The sequence below is a fragment of the Taurulus bubalis genome, assembly GCF_910589615.1.
Source record: "Taurulus bubalis genome assembly, chromosome: 9".
Classification (NCBI taxonomy): Eukaryota; Metazoa; Chordata; class Actinopteri; order Perciformes; family Cottidae; genus Taurulus; species Taurulus bubalis.
The window spans coordinates 22880162-22899015 of record NC_136597.1 but is presented as its reverse complement, the minus strand read 5'-3'; the positions used below and the strand labels follow the sequence as shown (position 1 = coordinate 22899015).

General features: G+C 43.1%; 1 protein-coding gene across 1 annotated transcript in view; it reads right to left on the bottom strand.

Moving 5' to 3' along the window:
- cspg4 (chondroitin sulfate proteoglycan 4) overlaps nt 1-18854 on the bottom strand; it is a gene marked incomplete at both ends in the record, with an annotated part of 62214 nt that overhangs the window by 19891 nt on the left and 23469 nt on the right. Inside the window, 3 exons of the mRNA XM_079223477.1 lie at nt 58-246; nt 1422-4970; nt 6296-6459. Coding sequence (XP_079079603.1) covers nt 58-246; nt 1422-4970; nt 6296-6459 — 3902 coding nt within the window. The remainder of the gene's footprint in view (nt 1-57; nt 247-1421; nt 4971-6295; nt 6460-18854) is intronic.

Here is an 18854-nt window from a genome sequence, read left to right as displayed (position 1 = left end):
CTAGCTGCCACATCTGATTTACTGTGGTGCAGCAGAATAAATGAATGGACAATAAACCTGGATGGATGCAGACACGTAGAGAATGCATCCTTGATTGATGTCCTCTTGAGTGAAGGAGTGAATGTAGTCAAGGACGGGCGAGGCGGTGCTGTCCGAGCTGTTGGTCAGCTTGACCACGTGGCCGAGGCGAGGAGGCTCTTTGACGGTGAACACCATTTCTGTGGGAACAATATCCGCTTGATCCACCTAAAAAAGGCAAAAGGTACATGCTGTTAATTTATAATCTAACCTCTAAACATGTCTTTTTTTGTATAATGACCATCTGAAAGTGCAAAGATTAAGCTTTCTGGCGAATTAAATCTACCTAAAAATGCTGCATACGTACTTAAATTGTCTGCCAACACAATGCATCAGAGGAACTACTCACAGCTGACAAAAATACTAGAAGGTTGCGCAATAACACCGCCAAATCGACTAATAAAACAAAAGTTTTCCTTTGTCAGCGGTGTTTCAAATAGACATCTGGACAGCTTTTATGACTTCCTTTTAGAACAGGAACAGGATTATTAAGTTAATATTTGTGCACTACATTCATTTGTTGTATATTATGTATCAAGATAGTGTCAACCTTAGTGTAATTAAGACCTGATGGTACAAGATGTCTGTATCTATATCTAATTTGAACACTGTGACTCTATGCAACTTAAAAAGAATATTTATTTTTTTACATTTGGTAACATTTAATGTCAGGCTGGAGATTTACACGCAGGCAGATTCATGGTCATCCCGCTGAGACGATTTAATAAACTTTCTGGAGCCTGAAGCCGGGGAGTATTTAGCAGCCATGCATTTCAGAAGATCATACTACCATTCTGTCAAGGATTTGTTCAATAAATATTTCAGGAGTACTGGGGGTCTAGGCTCTTTCTCAGTCAATACTGCATATTTTAAATGTGTGCGCTTTGTTGAAATTAAAGTTTAAAAGAAAGAAGTTAAGATATTTAGATAGAGAACATCTTCTGAATGGGCCAATTTAAACCCCATTAATTGCATTCAAGATGAAGTGCGGGCAGGTTCATCTTATAAATTACAGTGGGCTTCAGGAAGCTCCTCAGGGGATACTTAGTGCTCTGTTTTCCACACTTAATAGACTATAATTTAGTACATAAACTAGATTAAAAGCAGCAACTGCAGAGTCATATTTAGCCCTGTTTGCATGTGGTTATAATGTAGATTAGAGACAGGGTTACAAAACAGGGCAGTATGCTTGAATGAGTCATGCGAAAGATCTATTTCACAAAGAAAATGCATAATATATGCATAATATATTTGTGATCTGTAGATCTCAAGCACATATAAAAAAAACTTCCAGTTATTGAAAACAAATTAGTATCGCTCAACATACTGTTAGTGAACATTACCTTGAGATTATCCTCTGTGATTACGGTGTGCTCTCCCTCATAGGAAATGATGACCTCATTGGTTATCACCTCAGGCTCAGAGAGGTAACCTTGCTTGAATATTTTAATCCTGAATGTGCCTTCTTCAGAATGTCCTCTTGCTTGGACGCTGAAGCTGAAGGAGTCCTTGGATCTCAGACTTTCATAACTATGCTCATAAGAGACAACGCCTTTTTTCAGGTCCTCCTGGGTGAACTCTGCGGCCTCAATCCCACTCACAATAATCCTGCCGTCGTTGGGTGGCGACGTGACCTGGAACTTGATCTCACTGTCGTCTCTGATGTCCATGTTGGAGTCAGCGCTCAACAGGGTGGTGTTCAGGGTCTTGGTGCTTCCATGGTCAATGACAATGATTGTGTTGTTTACGACTTGGAGGTAGGGCTCACCTGCCTGTATCTCGAGTAATGCGGTGGTCTTGTGGAAGCCATCTGACACCTGCAGGGAGAATCGCTCCCGGTCGGCTCCGTGGTGAATGAAGAGGATGTTCATATCTCGCAGGTCGGCTTGCGTGAAACGGAACAGCGGCTGCGAGGGATTGGATGTTGAGACGATGTTGCCTGAGAGGATTCCTTCACGAGCGAAGACAATTTGGGTGTCATTGAAATCTGAGTCGTCATCTTTAAACTGGATGACATCAGTTGTCAGCAGACGTTGACCGTGGCGGACTATGTTGAAGACTTTGTCCACAACCCTCACAGGAGCATGCTCGTTCTTGGATTGGATGGATATTCTGAAGACTCCAGACACTGTTCCCTCGTCGGCATTTTCCGCTCCTTGATCGGAAGCTGAAAAACGGAATTCATCATTCCTTGTCTTAGAGCCATCATGCTTGTAAATGAGCCTTTCAAACTGGAGGTCTTCGTTGCTGAATACTCTTATCGCCCCTTCAAATCTAGGCTGCCCGAGTGGGGAGTCCCTCATCAGTCGCCCATACTTTGGCCCCTCTGTGACCCGGTACATAAAATCTGTAGAACCTTGGGAATGTATCCAAAGATAGTTGTTGTTCAGAGCACTCTCACCACCCTGCAAGACAACCAGCCTCTCGTTGGTCAAAACAGGAGCATTGGCATTGGCGAGGATTGTAATCGGAAAGGTGTATATAGGGGAGTACTGATCATCAGCAAAGACTCTGAACTGGAACTGATCTATACTATCCGCAGATCTTCGCACACGCACGCTATAGCTAATAGTATTGTCCAAAATGTCCTTCTGTGTGAAGATGTCCCCCTCATTCAACTCTCTGTCTGACAACAGGAGACTACCGAGTGTCGGAGGCTTGACAAGTATGTATTTTATAGTTTGTGGATCTGGGTTTTTCTCTTTTACTTCGGCTTGAAGCTCTGTGAGTCCGATTGTTTGCTCTTCACCCGCCTCCATCTCTAATGGAACCAGGGTAGAAACTTTCACTTGTGCAGGGATGATCTTGACCAAGAAGGTGTGGTTCCAGAGGGAGAACTGCCCCAGGTGGACGTTGAATTGAATCCGCTCGGTCACAATATCTTCCTGGTCAGACGAGTCTGTGCTGAAATATCTAAGGTGGTCTTGATCCAGATCAAATTGGTTGAATGTTGTAACCTGCTTGTACATTCCATCACTTGTCTTTATCTGTAGTTCTCCAAATATCAAAGGTTGTGTAATGTTGTACATAATGTCTCCATTACGAGGATGAGCGATGACAGCCAGACTTTGACCACTTATGGAAGCGTTGCTTCCTTGAGACAAGAGAAGGCCAGTGTTGGTGACAATAGTCATATGTGGCTGTGTCACAGACAACGTAAAAATAGATGAATGGCTTACTGACTGCCCATCAGACACTTCAAAGGTAATTTCAGCTGCTCTACCCCCTCGGTGTATGAAATAGATATCTCCATCTTTTAATTCCCTGCAAGTGAACTCTGAAATGCTCCTTCCTGGTTGCTGGCCATTTTCTAAGTAACCAAATTCCATGGAAGGCTCTGAGGTCACAGTTACTATTAATTCATCACAGCGGGTGTCAGAATCTGTGATTTTGATAAGGCCGGGACTCAAACGAGATCTGCCGTTTTCTGTGATGGTGATTTCTCCTCCACCAAGTTCTGGTATATCATTGACGGGAAGAATTTCCACTGGGAGGATATACTCCTGAGGAGTCTTTAAACATTCTGGAAGGTAGCCGTTACTTTCAGCAACCACCTGCAGCTGGACTTGATCCGTGTGCCTTTCATTTCCATCATGCATATATTTAATTTTCTTATTAATGACATCAAGAAGAGTGAACTTTTTAGTCCGTTTTGTATTCGTGTTTATGTCGAGCAGGCCATACCAGGGATCATTCTGGATAGTAAAGATGATCTGAGATTGACGCATTCCCACAGCACTGAGGTCAAATGTAGGATTTAAGTTGTTGATGAAAAGTAAAGCTTCTCCACCTTCTGGCACAAGCAATGGGGTGACTTCAAGAAGTTTTGTGACATTTTTGAATATCTCTGGCGTATCATCTGTTGGGTAGCAATGCTGTTCGTTGTTGCCCATAGTAACAAATCGGATGCGAACAGGTGGAGACGTAGTTGCGTCTGTGTCATAGTAACTAGAGTAGTCATATTCCTCTCCTTCACATTTAACGTGAACATCTTTGGTCACCAAAGCATCCTGCAGGCTTCTCTCTTTCTCATTTACTTTGATTTCCCCCAAACAACCAATGAAGGATTCTGATGTCATTTCCTGTTCTACACGACTTAAGGACTCACTCTCACGAAAGACGTCCTTCATTTTCCCCTGTATGCCTCCTAGATACAAGTTTCCAACCAAGTCTAATGCTTGTGATGAGTCAAGAGGAAGGGAGGAAGACTGGCTATCTACATTCAAGACAAAAGAGTCCTGACTGACTTGAACCCTAACTCTATGCCACTGATCATCATCCAGCTGCACCTGGGTATTCTCCAGTATCTCCACGCCATTGCCAAGGTCCAGCATGCCTTTGAGATAGCCTTTCATAACACCAATAGCAATAAAGTCTGACTCTCGGCCTGGGTGGAAAACAAGTAACGCGTCCTCAATGGTTGTTTTCATTAGGATTTCTAAGACCCTTGGAGTACCACTAGCCCCGCTCCAGGTAGGGAAGGACACAAAGGAATCAGGGGTGCTGAAACTAGTTGCCTCCCCATCACCAGCCTCAAACTCACTGCTGCAGGATTCCTTCGTGTCGTGGCATTGTTTAAATGCCGAGCTGAGAATATCAAACTGGTGGGACTCAAATTTGACTTGAGTCATGCAGCCGCGGAAGGGGGGAATGGCATTGCTGACGTAGGGAGCATCCAGGTTTCCGGTTCCTCCGAGCCAAATGCCCATGTCGATATTAAGCTGTTCGTTTTCGTCGTCCACAGGAACATATGTTGGGAAGAGCTCATCAATTGTCATGGTGAGTTTGCCATCGAGCAGCGTGAGTGCGATGTGGTGTTCCAGAAGGTTGTTCAGCTGCACTCCTTGGGATGAGGACAGAGTCACCTCACCGGCTCCCATGTTCATTCGTGCCTGAGGGAAAACAAACACATGTTATGGATTATATTAAACTAACAATACATTGCAGGTTTTGTACATGCAAATCAAATTGGGGCATTTATTTGCATGTAATTGTTAATAATTTAACAAAATAGACAGCACATGGATGCCTTCCCTAAAATGGATATAGACTACAAGTTTGTTCAGTCTTGTCAGTATTTACTCTATGAGAAACTCTCTCTTGAATGCACAAATAGCAACCCAAATTCCCTCATCAAAACACTTGAATTAAAGCTTTATTTCATTGCAATGTTAACATTTATGATAATGGGAGTGCATCTACACCCCCAGATTCATCAGGTATGGTCACTAAGCTACATTTTAAAAATGAACTATCTCTAAGAAGTTTCACTGATAATAATATCAGACATCTGCGTTCTGCTGAAATAAAGTTAAATGACATAATTCTTACACATGCATGACAGATAAGGCTATTCACTGAGAAAAAGAGTATTTGCTCAGTGGATTTCATATCACTGTGAGTCAGAGAATGAAGGAAACTAAGAAAAGTAATATTTCCTTTTATTACACGTACCCTTAGACTTTACCTCAAGAAATTGCAGAGCTACTGTGCTTTCTGGGGAAAATATATATAAATCTCTGTGATAGCACGCCTGATGCTAATTCTGCTGCTTTTCAATGCTGTCTAACAAGTAATTATAGATGGAAAATGTCACGGTTCTCATTCCAGTGGTACGGCTAGAGAAGGCAACAGAACAACCCAATCAGTTTTGATTGTTTTCCTATATGACACCTATGAAATGGGTTGTAGTCTTGAAGCTGAATGGCTCTCAAAACAACATTTAACGTCACACTCTTCACAAGTTATCGTACAGCTTTGAAAAGCCTTCAAAATGTGTTGGATATTTTGCAGCTAAGATGTGAGTAACTTCATATGTGATGACTTGGATATTATCGTAGTGAATTAACTGTTAATAGTATCCAACTGAAATTGCATTTTTATTCATAATTGTTCTTATTAAATTGTTAATTATTGAGAATGTTTAATGGGTTATTTAATTTATCACTTCACTTGTGTAAAAACTGTTTTAACACAGAATCTGTTTGTGTATTTGTGTACCATTCTTTTAATAAACTATTCATTATTTCAAGTGATGTACCTTTTGGAAGGGTCATATTTTAGCTTCTATTTCATTTTAATTCAAGTAATTTTCAAGTAAACTATATCAAACAAAGTGATGCAACCATGTTCATACAATTTAAAATTTCTTGATTTATCGTCACTTTTTTTTCTGTCTTTAGGTAGTGTCTAAAAATATTTTAACCTAACCATTCACCTGCACTTTCCCGTTTTGGAGCTCAAGAAACAGGTAGTCCTCCATTCCTGCAGCCAATAACAGCAGCCCACTTCGCCGACTTGTCTTGATCTGTACTGACAGGTGGAAGCTGGTGACATCTTGGTACGCTTGTAGACTGCAGTGGCTGTCCCCAAAGTAGGATTCTATGAAGAGTGAAAATAGAATAAAAGGATAAGAAAGAGGCATCTTGTTGGCTAAAAACTCAAAGGCATGCTGCATACCTGCAACAGTGATTTTAACTGTAGGCCACCCCTCACACACATGCACGTATTATTTTGACTGTGCACTTATAAAATACAAGACAATATACAAAAAATAGCCTAATCTCAAAAGTTGCATTCTCGACGCTGTAGCCACACGCATCACTCCATTGGGTTAACATAAAGATAACATGCGTACGCCGCGATAAACTCATCTTATACTGCAAGGATGGCAACTCTGTGAATTCTAATGTGGAAGTTTGGAGAAACAAATTACTGAATATGAGCATTTTCCTGAGTCTCACGTTACAGTGCAACTCGCTCAGGACAGATTTCTATATTATCAGGTGTCCTCCAGCTGCTCCTGGATGAAGAGGAGCTCCTCTGGCCTCAAAGGGATTCGCTCACTGAGACATCAGTCATTACCCCTGCGGTGGTTTTCCGGGCATATAGAGTCTTGGGGCGCAGGATTTCCCAGGCTTGAGCTGTCTCGTTTCCAATGATATGCTAATTCAGCCACCTGCCTCGGACCGTGCTCTCAGAGGCCCTCGACAAAATGTAAACCAGGGAGGAAGTCAATTATTTCCCAGTGCACATGCTCTGAAATTAAACTGGACCACCTCCAATACTCCATTTCCTCAGCATTGGTTTTCCATGGCTCTAGCCAAGAGATATAGAAAAGGGGCTTTCCATTAGCCACCCACTCTCCCTCACAAGGGACAAGACACAGAAACTCATTGGGACACAGCAAAGAAGGCAGTCTTTGGATCACAAAATGCTCACGCTTTGGAATAGTGAAGCAGAGACATTGCTGTGTCAAAGCTAGAACATTCCTATGAGATCATGTGGACCAAAATACTCCCTCAAAATTAGCAGTAGCATCCAGTAGCCATAGCAGGGCGGTGGGCTTGATGCCATGCAGCAAAAAATCTCACAGAATAACTTCTCAGACATGATTGAGTGAGAGAAAATAAAAAAGGCACCAAACATTCCCAGTCATAGCTATACATGGAAAAGGTATTTCCTTAAGACTCTGGTCGGCAGTGTCTGTGTGAGAACAAATGCGTGTGTGTGTACTTTTAAAAAGGACAGCTTGCGTCTGTGTTGCATCTACATTAATGCCATGCAGCCGACCTCAAAACACCGAAGGGTACATTTGTCCTTTGGTTTCTCTTCTCGTAAATGAACCCCTCCAGATCGGCAACAAACACTGGAAATGTGAACAAAGACAATCATTTTGATGTCAGCGAGGACGAAGGCATAGCTTGTATCTTTGGTGCTCGTGCTTTGGTGATTTTGCTAAGAGGCGTTTGCTTTTGCTTCCAAGGTTGCTCTGTCGTGAACAAAGACAGTGATGAACTGTCTCAGCGCAGGGCCAAACACACACAGACATTTGATTACACTGCTGCACAGCCCCGGTTTCCTGTGGCCAAAGAAACACCACGCGAGTGGCTCTTAGGAATACATATCACAGGAATTTGTTTTTGACATTATCACGTTTTAGCATTTTGTAAAGCATGTTGCATAAATTCTAACAAATTAACTTCAAGACATTGTGGAAAAAACTGTTAAAACTAAAGCTCTGAGATCTTTCCTGGTAATTCGAAACGAGAATGGAGACGAACATGCAAATGTCATTTGTATTGCCGAATCAAAATGAAACACATCATTCATTTGGAAAATGTCACTTTTCGGAGGCTATTGTCGTTGGCGGTTTCTGACTGCGCTCGAGGCTATTATGGTACTGTTCAAGGAGTTTCGAGTAAGGCGAAGGTATTCCAAACGAAACACTAGTGCTAATTGCACCGGAGCCTTCGGGCTGAAACTGAAAAATGGGGGAACAGAATCTTTTCTTACAGGCAATTGCATTAACAAAGAAAATCGCAACGAGCTCCATGGTTCTTAAACCCGAGCTTTTGTTGGATTGTTCACTGAGCATGGGGATAAAAAGCTGAAGGAGAGAGCGATGCCAAGACAATTCTGCCTGGGGATTTTCTGGTTCAAATTCAGCTCGCTTCTGTAGCCTTCAGGAAAAAAAGAAGCACATTTTCTAATGATACACACAATAGCTTTACTCTCTGCAGAGTACCTGGACCTGGAATTCATTAGTTCCCCAGCTAAGCCGTGTAAAGCTCTGTAGAGGACAGGCTTCATGTGGGGAAAGCACATTTTAAATATCTGTACAAATGCACTTCCTTTGTCTTGCTCAAACCCTTTTTTCTGTCTTCACCCAGGTATGCAAAAAGTTATTCACACCTACAGGATGAAGGAAACGCATTACCACGAAGGGCTTTTGAGAGCGTGCATCACACGCCTCCTGTTGTCTCTCCTGCAACATAACACTCAGCTATATTGTCCATCTTTCAGGGGCTGGGATCTAGCCGAGGTGATTTCGCTGACAAGGCATCGTTATCTGTAAAGGATCATCCCCGCGCTCCCAAAGAGTGAAGCTGGAGTCTGTGTCAGTCTGTGTGGAGGTTTAACCACCGGAGAGGGCAGCCTCTGATGCCCATTAGCTACCACACCCCTCCTCACAACTACTTTATTGTGTGTCAAGCAGAATCCTGGTCTCAGGCCAATGCAGATGGCTATAATTTGATGACTGACTGCGCTTGTATTTATAATGCTCGGGGAAACCGACTCTTCCTCTCTTTCACGAGAGCTTGAATGAATTACCCTGTTGTCTGTCTTTCCCTTTCCTCCTCCTCCTCCTCCTCTTCTCCATCCTCTTTTGGTCTCAATCTAGCGACACATGTCCGGAAAAAGCTACGGGGAAGAGAGGCAAGCTGACCACAAGTGCAGGAAGATTGGAGCCTCTCGGACGACTTTGTGTCCTGTGACTCGACTGTGCCGATGAGTCAGAGTCACTTTGGACATATTTTAAGTCGGCGTGAAGATGAGCCTGGAAGTATAAAATGTAGCCTTCGGGATGCTTTTGTCGCCATGATTGTGTTGGTCACGAAATAAATAAATTCCAAGCACGACATTGTGTCTAATTGGCTAATGTTAGTGTGAACTGAAACAGACACGATTCTTTTTTATTATCAACTCGATGCTCCACATTTGTTTCAAATCATATGATTTCCTTGTTTAAAAAGCAGAAGTAAAAGGACACCCGGTGTGTGTTCCCCTTTACTTTAACATTTCCATGGTGACACGGCCTAGAATCCAAACAAACCATCTCCTTGTGTAACCCATGGTTAGACATGGTTAGCTTCACTATAAATAGTGGTTATGTTGGTCATTTGTTTCCTTTGCTGCGCCTGTTGCAACAGGACATGCTGGCTTCTGGAGACAATTATGTGAAGGATAGGGTGTTGTTAACCGGGGACATAATTGGAGAGCTTTTTACGGGTGTAATGGCATTTACAGTAGCATACGGTAACACGGCCATTACCAGCAAATACACCACTCACCGGGTCAACAGCCCTTGTGCTCGTGAAAAACATTCGTTTTCCAGTTACGTCTGCAGATCGCAGATAACATGGATCATAATACATCAGAAATCTACTGATGCTGGGTCAATTCAGCAAATTTGATAATTGATGAATGTCTTTGTGTAGGACTGTTGGTTGGACAACACACTGAACATATTTTTCCCACGTGAAAAGTAAATAATACAAAATGAGGATCTGGCCCCGCCCAAAACCAGTGCGCAACAAGGTGGCAACACAACGGCCTCATTTTTGGCATCTGGTCCATTTTTTTAGAGCTATTCCAGCCATGTTGGACTCAGATGAGGATTTTATGCAACAAAATCGCAGACTAGCCGCGGTGTGAGAATGATAAGTGCAGTTAGCATCTTCTCTTTGTTTATGCCGTTTGTTAGCTCGTTAGCTTCTAACTGGCAGTGGCTGGCACAGCGTCAGCGGTTGTGAAACGTACAATAACGTCTCGTGGGACTCTGTAGTGGGAGGAAGCTCCGGGGCAGGTTTACAGCCCAAAGCTGCACATTCTACCACGTTTGCTGTCAAAAACTTCCACGATGCTAATGCAAACTGTCCTTCTGACAAGTCCGCTTAGTGCTGAAGTTAATTTTGCAGGTGTTGCATTAAAGACGGTTTCCTTTTCAATACGTGTCAACATTTGTGTATTAGACGCCGATTGGCTTACAACGTTGTGATGTGTCAAATCTAGCTATGTTTAAATCTTAGTAAAATAAAAAATACCCCTGAACATAATCCCTACAGCAATTACGTAATCATCTATAATAAATGCATATATCTAGGTAACAAAGTTGCAGAGCATTCCTGTGGATGTTGGCTTCCTTAGTGTGTCAAAATGTTCAGTTATAAGTGGAGAACCACTTAATGATGAACGCTTGCAACTTCAGTTTTTGTTCGGTAATCAGCCGCGTGTCAATTCAGATGAATGCAACAACAACACATGCTATTCCCAGGAAGTGACCATGTTGGTGCAACGTGTTTATAGACCTGCCTCTGAATACAGCAGTCTGTATAAAGAATACTGCGAACTCCAGCACTGTTAAACAGCAGAGAGCCGAGCCACAACTCTACATACCTTGACAGCGCTGCTTTATAAGGACCACCCCCCCCGCCCCTTCCCCGCTGACTTTTCAGAAGTCACTAGGGACACATTTTTACAACCTTTATAGAGCCATTTCTAAGGCTAGACTATTCAGTGTGAAAGCAAACACAACATCATTTTAGTCCTCTTTCAAACCCACACCTACCTCTGCATCCCTTTGAGACACTCAAACGCCAGGCAGAGTGAAGAGGCACAATGCATAAAAAAACACAGGCTTGTGGAGCCTCAGCGGGTGGCCTCCCTGGCAATAATTTGTGTTCTTTGTAAAACTTACAGTTACACAACAGACAAGGGGGTGGCGGCAGCAACGAAAAATTATGACCTTTCCCCGTGAAAGGAGAATGACGGTGTAATGTAATTTCAGTTTAGGAAAATGGACCTGTGAGAAAAAAGGGAGGGAAAGCGTGGAAAAGATTTGAAAGACTCAGTGTTGTCTGGGTTTGTGCTGTTAATGCGAGAGGGGGTCTGAAAGGCTGGGTTTCTGTACAACATTAATGGGGAAAAAGCCCACTTTCTTTGGAGGAATACAGGAAAAAAAAGGAAAAGGGACACTTTTTCTTCTTCTCTGGAGCAAACTTGTTTTGTCAAGGGCGAGATGAGATTGAGAACAGGTAATCAGAGAGGTGGAAGGCTGTATATAGACCACACAGCATCCAAACAAAATCACTGGAAATCATTGTTTTAGACTTCAGAAACTCGCCATGAACTCCTCTCTTCGGTCCGTGCACTCTCTTGCGAGGCTGCCAGTGAAAACATTTCCATCCAATATTGGCTGCGTTTTAGTTTCATGTTAACATTGCCATACCGTATTTCAAGGCGACGGCGGACAAAGAAATAGTGTGCTACTACAAAAAAACTACACAATGGGACATTCTCACATGTTCAAACCAGGCTTCAGCTACAAGGTAAACATCTTTCCCGAAACCCAATATTGCAGCCAAATAAGGCATGTGACCAATCCACAGTTTGTTGGCTCAGCACAGCTCGACTAAAGGACTCGTCGGTCATAATGACTTTGGGCTGATGATCTCACTCACCTCACAACATCGTAACACAAACACAGCAGTGAACAGAAGCATTGTGGTGACTCAGGGCTCTGCTGTAGTTTATGACTTTCTAATACAAAGCGCACCTCTGTCGGCCCAGCCGACCTACGGAAGCCATCAACCGCCAAGGTCCCAGTGGGTGGGTCCCGTTAAAATAACCCCCCTGTGACATCAGAGGATTGCCCCACTCCTCCTTCTCCTTCATACTATTTCAACCTATATCCCTCCTGACACCAACTGACCCCCTCCACACACACTAACACACACACACTTTCTTTTCTTTTCACCGCAAGGGAACGTTCTAACAAGCAATTGTTTATACATTAACTGTGACTTTCTCTGTTTCCCCTCAGCTTGAACAAGGCTGTTTATAAATCGAGCTGAGGGACATTTTAACACACCGGTAATACATTCCTGTGTGAAATCTCACCATGATAGAAGTGTGTCGAGGGAGAGGACAGGAAGGACGAAAGAAGTGCCAAATAGCGATGGAAATCACGTATAGACTAGTAAACGTAAGACTTTTACAATGATACATTTCTCATCTTGCAGAATACAAAGTATCTAGTACTTCTGCATCTATTCATCGGACTTATCCTTATAAATCCAATTAAAGGTCAATAAGGGATTATCATTATCCTACAGTACTTTATTTTAAGACCGAGAGCACTGCATGCAACGCACGGCCGCTCTGGCTTTGTTCCACAGCACTGACGGTCCAAGTTAATTGCAGGAGGAAAATAGACAGCATTTAAGTAGAGCCACTTAAGGGTCTAATATTTACAATGTCAACACAAAATGGGCGAGCACAGAGCTTCTGTGTCCTGTTGCTACATCGACTGATCACTCCCGATATTTAAACAAAGGTTGGTTATTTTAGGCCTCCGGTTTGAAGCCTTCATCTTTCTATATGATGTAACTTGGTTGAAGTGCTTATTCCGCAGACATGGTTTGAGGACTTTTTGTAATGTTTTGACACTTTTTGTGTGGCATTGGAGCTCAAATTGGAATCGATTCTAACTAATTACAGTTAGTAATTAGTTAGTAAAGGTCCAATATGTCTTTGACTTTATTGTGTTATTCTTAACATGATGTAAAAATGTGTGACCTAGTGGTGTATATGAGAACTGGATACAGCTTTGGAGGCAGAGCAGCGTTCATTCAAACCAAATTTTCCCCTTTGGTGCATCAAATTACCCGGATCTGGGCTTCTTTCTTTGCCGATCTGTGTGGGTGCATCGCCTTCCAGCTGTAGTTAAGTGTTTGTTTCCCGTACCAGTCTTTTCCCTTATTTTGTAGCTTTGATTAGTAAATTTTGCCTCACCGTGACTACTGTCGTTTCCTCTGCACCTGAGTCTTTGCCTCACCACACGGTTGTGACAAAAGGGCTAATTAACTGTCCTTACCAGGAAGATGATGTACCTACAAAAATAGTATAATTTTCTCTTAAAGGTGGGCTCTTCCAGCCTTAACTTCAGCAGTAACGCATTCTTTAACTTGCCTGTCTCGTAACTCAAACGCCTCTCTACAGTTTCTGGTACTTCACTTAATGTCAGCTCCCTGCACTTTTGAGGTTTCGTGTGGGTTCAAATGTTTCCATCATGCACACGGCCTCGTTCACTGTGGAGAGCGTCTGAGGCGTGATTTAAATTGTCACAATTTTAAGTACGAAGGAGCAGAGAGCACTTGACAGCTCTATGATTTGGTCTTGTAATTTTCCACCCTCGCTCATGTTCAGGGGTATTGAAAAGGTATGTTTGCTCTCAAGATTTTTCTCCAGGTCTGCTGTATTCACCGTTAGCAGTCATTTTGAGCATATCAATAGCTCCATTCAGCCGTTGCTCAGAGTGCCGTTACGACTGCAGTTATGAGTACGAGCGCAGGCGTCAATCACTCCACCGCTAATTATCAGCGTGGCATTGGCTTTTCAGTGGGCTGGAAAACACTTTGCCAAGTAGCATCTCACTGTCATAAATCGTTCCCCCGAAACGTCAACACCGGGGAAGAAATGTAGGACCTGGAATTTCGAGAAACCTCGCACAGCTGGGGTGCAGGGCTTCAGTCAACAGTAATCGAGTTTACAGTGGTATTGGCTGCTGATGGGGGGTCCCAAATATTTCCCAGACAGATTTGATAAATTCACCAACTCTCTCTTTTTGGTCTGTTATTTGCCTTGTCGTTGGGGTCTCATTTGTCAAAATTGCTCCAAGATTCTTTTATTTTATGGAGACCTCGATACTTCCGCTGAGTTTTCAGATACTACAACAACACCTTTGAGGTACTTTACATTGAGAAATATAAACATTTCATTGGGCAGCGATGGCTCAGGAGAGGATTGTTAGTTTAATTTCTGGATTCATGAATCCAAATGTCAAATTGTCCTCGACCCAAACCACAAATTCCTCTCAATGGCCTAGTCAGTACCCATCTTCAAACTTCTGTGGTACGTCCCACACACACACACACACACACTTACAAGTCTGGTGATTAGAGTGTTTGGTCTAACAATAAGTAAAGTGTCTGAATAGAAGAGTTTTATGTCAAATTATGCACAAAACACATAATAAAATGTCTCATATCTCTGAACTCATTTATAAACCATTTCTCACATCAGTTCCAAGTGTCATAGCTGCACACTTTTCCATGACCAAGTGAGGCCTTTCTGTAAATGAGGCCCTCAGTCCTTGCCTGTGCTATAAGGAGGGAAACTGTGATACAGAAGCTGCAGTGAAGGGGGCCTCCCAAAACCCATATCCGGCTTTAACCTGCAAAGTCAGTGTGTGTGTGTGTTTGAGATCAGAGTGTCACATTAGCCCCATAATGAGAACCAGCTGAAGGCACACACACCACCAGACTGACCTTATCCAGCTCAGACTGACCCCCCCTTTCTCCCTAACCACCTCACCCCTTCCCCCCTGAACCCTGGAGACACCTCTCTCTCGCTTAACTCAGCTGAATTCAGGGCCAGATAAATGCTTTATCCAGATGTCTGCTCTCAAAAACCTTCCATCCACTGGCGTTACTCAAAACTATTTTTCAGAGTACACACCCAAAGACAGAAGTACATCGTGCAAACGTAAACACTCACCCATGCACATATTAGTGGCCATGAACACACACTCTCTCCACTATGAGTTAGATGTCTCACAACCTGGCAGTCGCTTCTTAACAGGCTGGCTGAGTCAGCCCGCCGTCTCCCGCCATTTGCATGAACTGTTTTCCACCAGGCTACTGATGAGGAGGCCCGCCCTGCTCCGCCCAGCGCCATCCAGACACTTTTTTTTCTCTGGACTGCACCTCAACTCTCATTCGGGAGACGTTAACAGGGCTTTTCCTCTACCCGAGGAAACAGCATATAGCGTGGAAAAGCCCGGGAACACTGCGAAACAATTTTAACAGCGCTCTAATGTTCCAACTGCAACTTGTACATCCATTTACATTTTTCCCACAATTTTCCCAGTTTGGTTTCATTATCGAAGTACTGAGGTGGAGATGGATAGATCTGATTTCAGTGGAAAATGGTGGTTGTTTTTACATGGAGGAACCCCTTTGGGTATTGGAAACAGGCTCTGTTCTCTCTCCTCTGTAAATGTATATCGGAGCTGATAAAAGTAGCTTTGATTTGTCAGAATTTAAGAGAGTAATCACAAATGCTTTGTTAAGCCTCATATTAGAGCTTTTGTTAATGCAGTGACATTATGATCTACTAATCTACAGTACTCAAACCAGTCAAAGCAGGAATGGTTATTTGAAAAGGCGCTAAGTGGCACAAGTGGGGATTTGGCCCGATGTGAGAATATCTACTTTGTTTGTTTAACCTTTCTCTAAACAGTAGATTCACTGAGCATGAATTACTTTTTCCAGGAACGCCCTGCTCCACGCAGCTACATACAGCTAACGGAAGGTAAGTTCCTCGCTCAAGAGCTCTCTCTAGCAGATTTTGATTGATTCGGAGATCAAGCGACAAACTTCAAGACAACTTTCTCAATCCCCCAAAAAAGAAGAGTGCCATCTGCCCAGTGAAGTCATCCCAGCCTACGCATGGCATATGAGGCCTCAACATAGAATACACATTCAATGTAAACACTGGTCTTGTTGAGCCTACACACTCACGCCACATCTGTGGCAATGGTTTCAAACATGTGGTGACAAAATTGCTCGAAAAGGGGAAAGAAACTCTGCGTTCCTGCCAAATCGTTCACTGACTGCAGCCACTCTGCACACCGCAGTGGGTCTGGATGGACGTCGTGGCAACATGCATCCTCTAACACAGGCCACTGTTTACGCGACAAACACACGCCCTTTGGCAGCTGTGCTGTGTGCAGATGTAGATGACTGCTGCACCAACCTTCACAATGCTAGTGAAAACTGTTTCTTTATAGCTATCCGTCATAGTTTTCATAACAAAGGCTTTGCAGTTGCTGATGGCTGTTTTCACAATGCCCACTGAATTCTGTTGAGCTTGACAAGTGCTCACGGACAATTTTACTCAAGGTCTAAATATCTCCAATATGGCTGCGAGCCACAACGTCACCTGGAAGCACTTCATTCACTTATAGTTTGCAATATTCGAGACAGAATCATCCATCTAGGCTACTACAGTCCGGGATAAAAGCTGGGTGGCTTTACTACTTTGGCTGCAGCTGCTGCATCCTCCCTAAAATCCAAAGGGGTTATTTGAGACAGGAAGGTACAGATACAAGGTTGTATACAAAGATCGTCGAAAGCATTCGAAGCGAACAACCAATGCCGCCTTTATTTTTTGGGTGAAGACTCATTGGTGTTGTGCGTGAGAGTCCTCAGAGAAAGGCTAACTTGTGACAAGGGTCATGAGTCACATTTTAAGACGCAGTGCCACGAGTTCATGTGCATCACGCCTTTGCCAAACCTCAGGGATGCCTCAAAGACAGAAAGCAAAAGAAAAAAATCTGAAAAATGTAGAAAGACAAAATGTTCAGAGAGGCAGAGAAATATGATGAAAAAGACCTTTGGAAGGATGCTTCTGGGGCAAAAAAAAAAAAAACTACAAAGAGAGCTACATCAGACAGCCATTTTTTCTTTTTTGCTGTTCCTGTACGTTGGCACAAAACTTCTGCAGATAGACAAACAAGGTCCTTATTACATCCAATTTGCATTTGGATGATAACAAGAGCAGGGAGTTTGAACGGGCTGTTGTTCCAACAACTTCTCCACGTCTCCCACAGATGTAATTACGAGTAATGCACCTCATTGCCTCTGACTGATTACAGTGTTATTTCTTCATTTTATCTGAGAGAAGTTGCTCATGATCTTCTTTATTTTGTAACCCTCAAATGTGCACCGGCTGATTCAGCTAAATGCTCATCACCGTGTGGGAAGCGACCATATGTGTTGCAGACTCCTGGGGAGCAGTAAGACTCCCTCCCATGCTGCGCCACCCACCTTGAGGACGACAGCGGATCAGTGCAGCTATTGTTGGAGGATGACTGCTTCTCAGCGACAGCACTGATCTATGGAGGTGTGAGCCCTTGAACGTGAAACTATTGTAACACAGCGGAAGATCTGTCTAGATTGCCCAGAACACTGGATACAAGGATTAACCTGTGACAGCTGAATGTAGCCTTCAGGTATGCTCAGACGGCCCAGTCGCCAGGAGAACATGTTAGCGTTGTACGTTTCTACGAACCACATGTTTAATGTGGATGTTTCTGCATGTTGTCAGAGCAAGTGACGAGCGACCGCTATTGAAAGTTACGTTCTAATAATGAGTCTAAGACAAAAAGCGTTGACTTTAACCTTTATACGTAAAGTGCTTTTTACGCATTGTTGCATAATGTCCGCTAATAGCGGTTGTTGTTTATTTACGGTTACATTCTTCCGTTATGTTGGTACGTTATTTACTTCACACAAACCATGTTGCACGTGGCATTGTCTACTCTGCGGCCACAGTGTGGGGATAACAGTTTGCACACTGTTATGATTTTGGGCGGTGTGTTGGGCTAATAGCTAACAGCTAATAGCTAACAGCACTAGTAGCGCACACACTGCCGTACCTTGCAACCACTCGGCAGACAAGTGAGTCTACCTTCGCGTTTTGGCACGATTTGTATGGAGTGTTTTAGTGAGGTGAATTTCGTGACGCGAATTATGAGTCCATTGGCTGTATAATGTTACACCGCCACTGGTTTTTAAGTTTGAATGAAGTCTGTTTGGCGATGCTTGACAGCACTTATTGTGTTCATTCAATCACACAGTACAGAATTGGTTGTCGCAGACGCACCTGGTGGAGATACACCTTTCTAGTCTCATCTTCTTTTACTGCCTAATTCAGAAGTAGGGATCGATTTAGCTTAGAAACACGACTTGATAAACAGGAACATGTGCACTTAGGGGATGGGATGCACCAAAATGTTAAAGGAAAGAAGAAAAGGAAACGCAATCTAACTCTGATGGAAATTTAGCTCCTCATCTTCCAGTGAACAAGATTTGACATTCCACCAAATCCATTTTCTCAACTATCTCAAGGCTTTTGTGTCTCACGGCTGCTCCATCAATAAACTATCATGGCATCCATTACCTGGTTTATGTTTTTGGGCGCATGCTCTTTAAACTTGTATACACTGCGTTGGAATGTATCTGCCAATTCAAACGCCGTGCATCTTGCGAGCCTTTCATCCATCATCCGTTAGACAAATCTTTAATCTTGCCAAGACGCAATTACGTGTACTGATGAAAGTGCCACACATGGGTGAGTAATTTGATGGT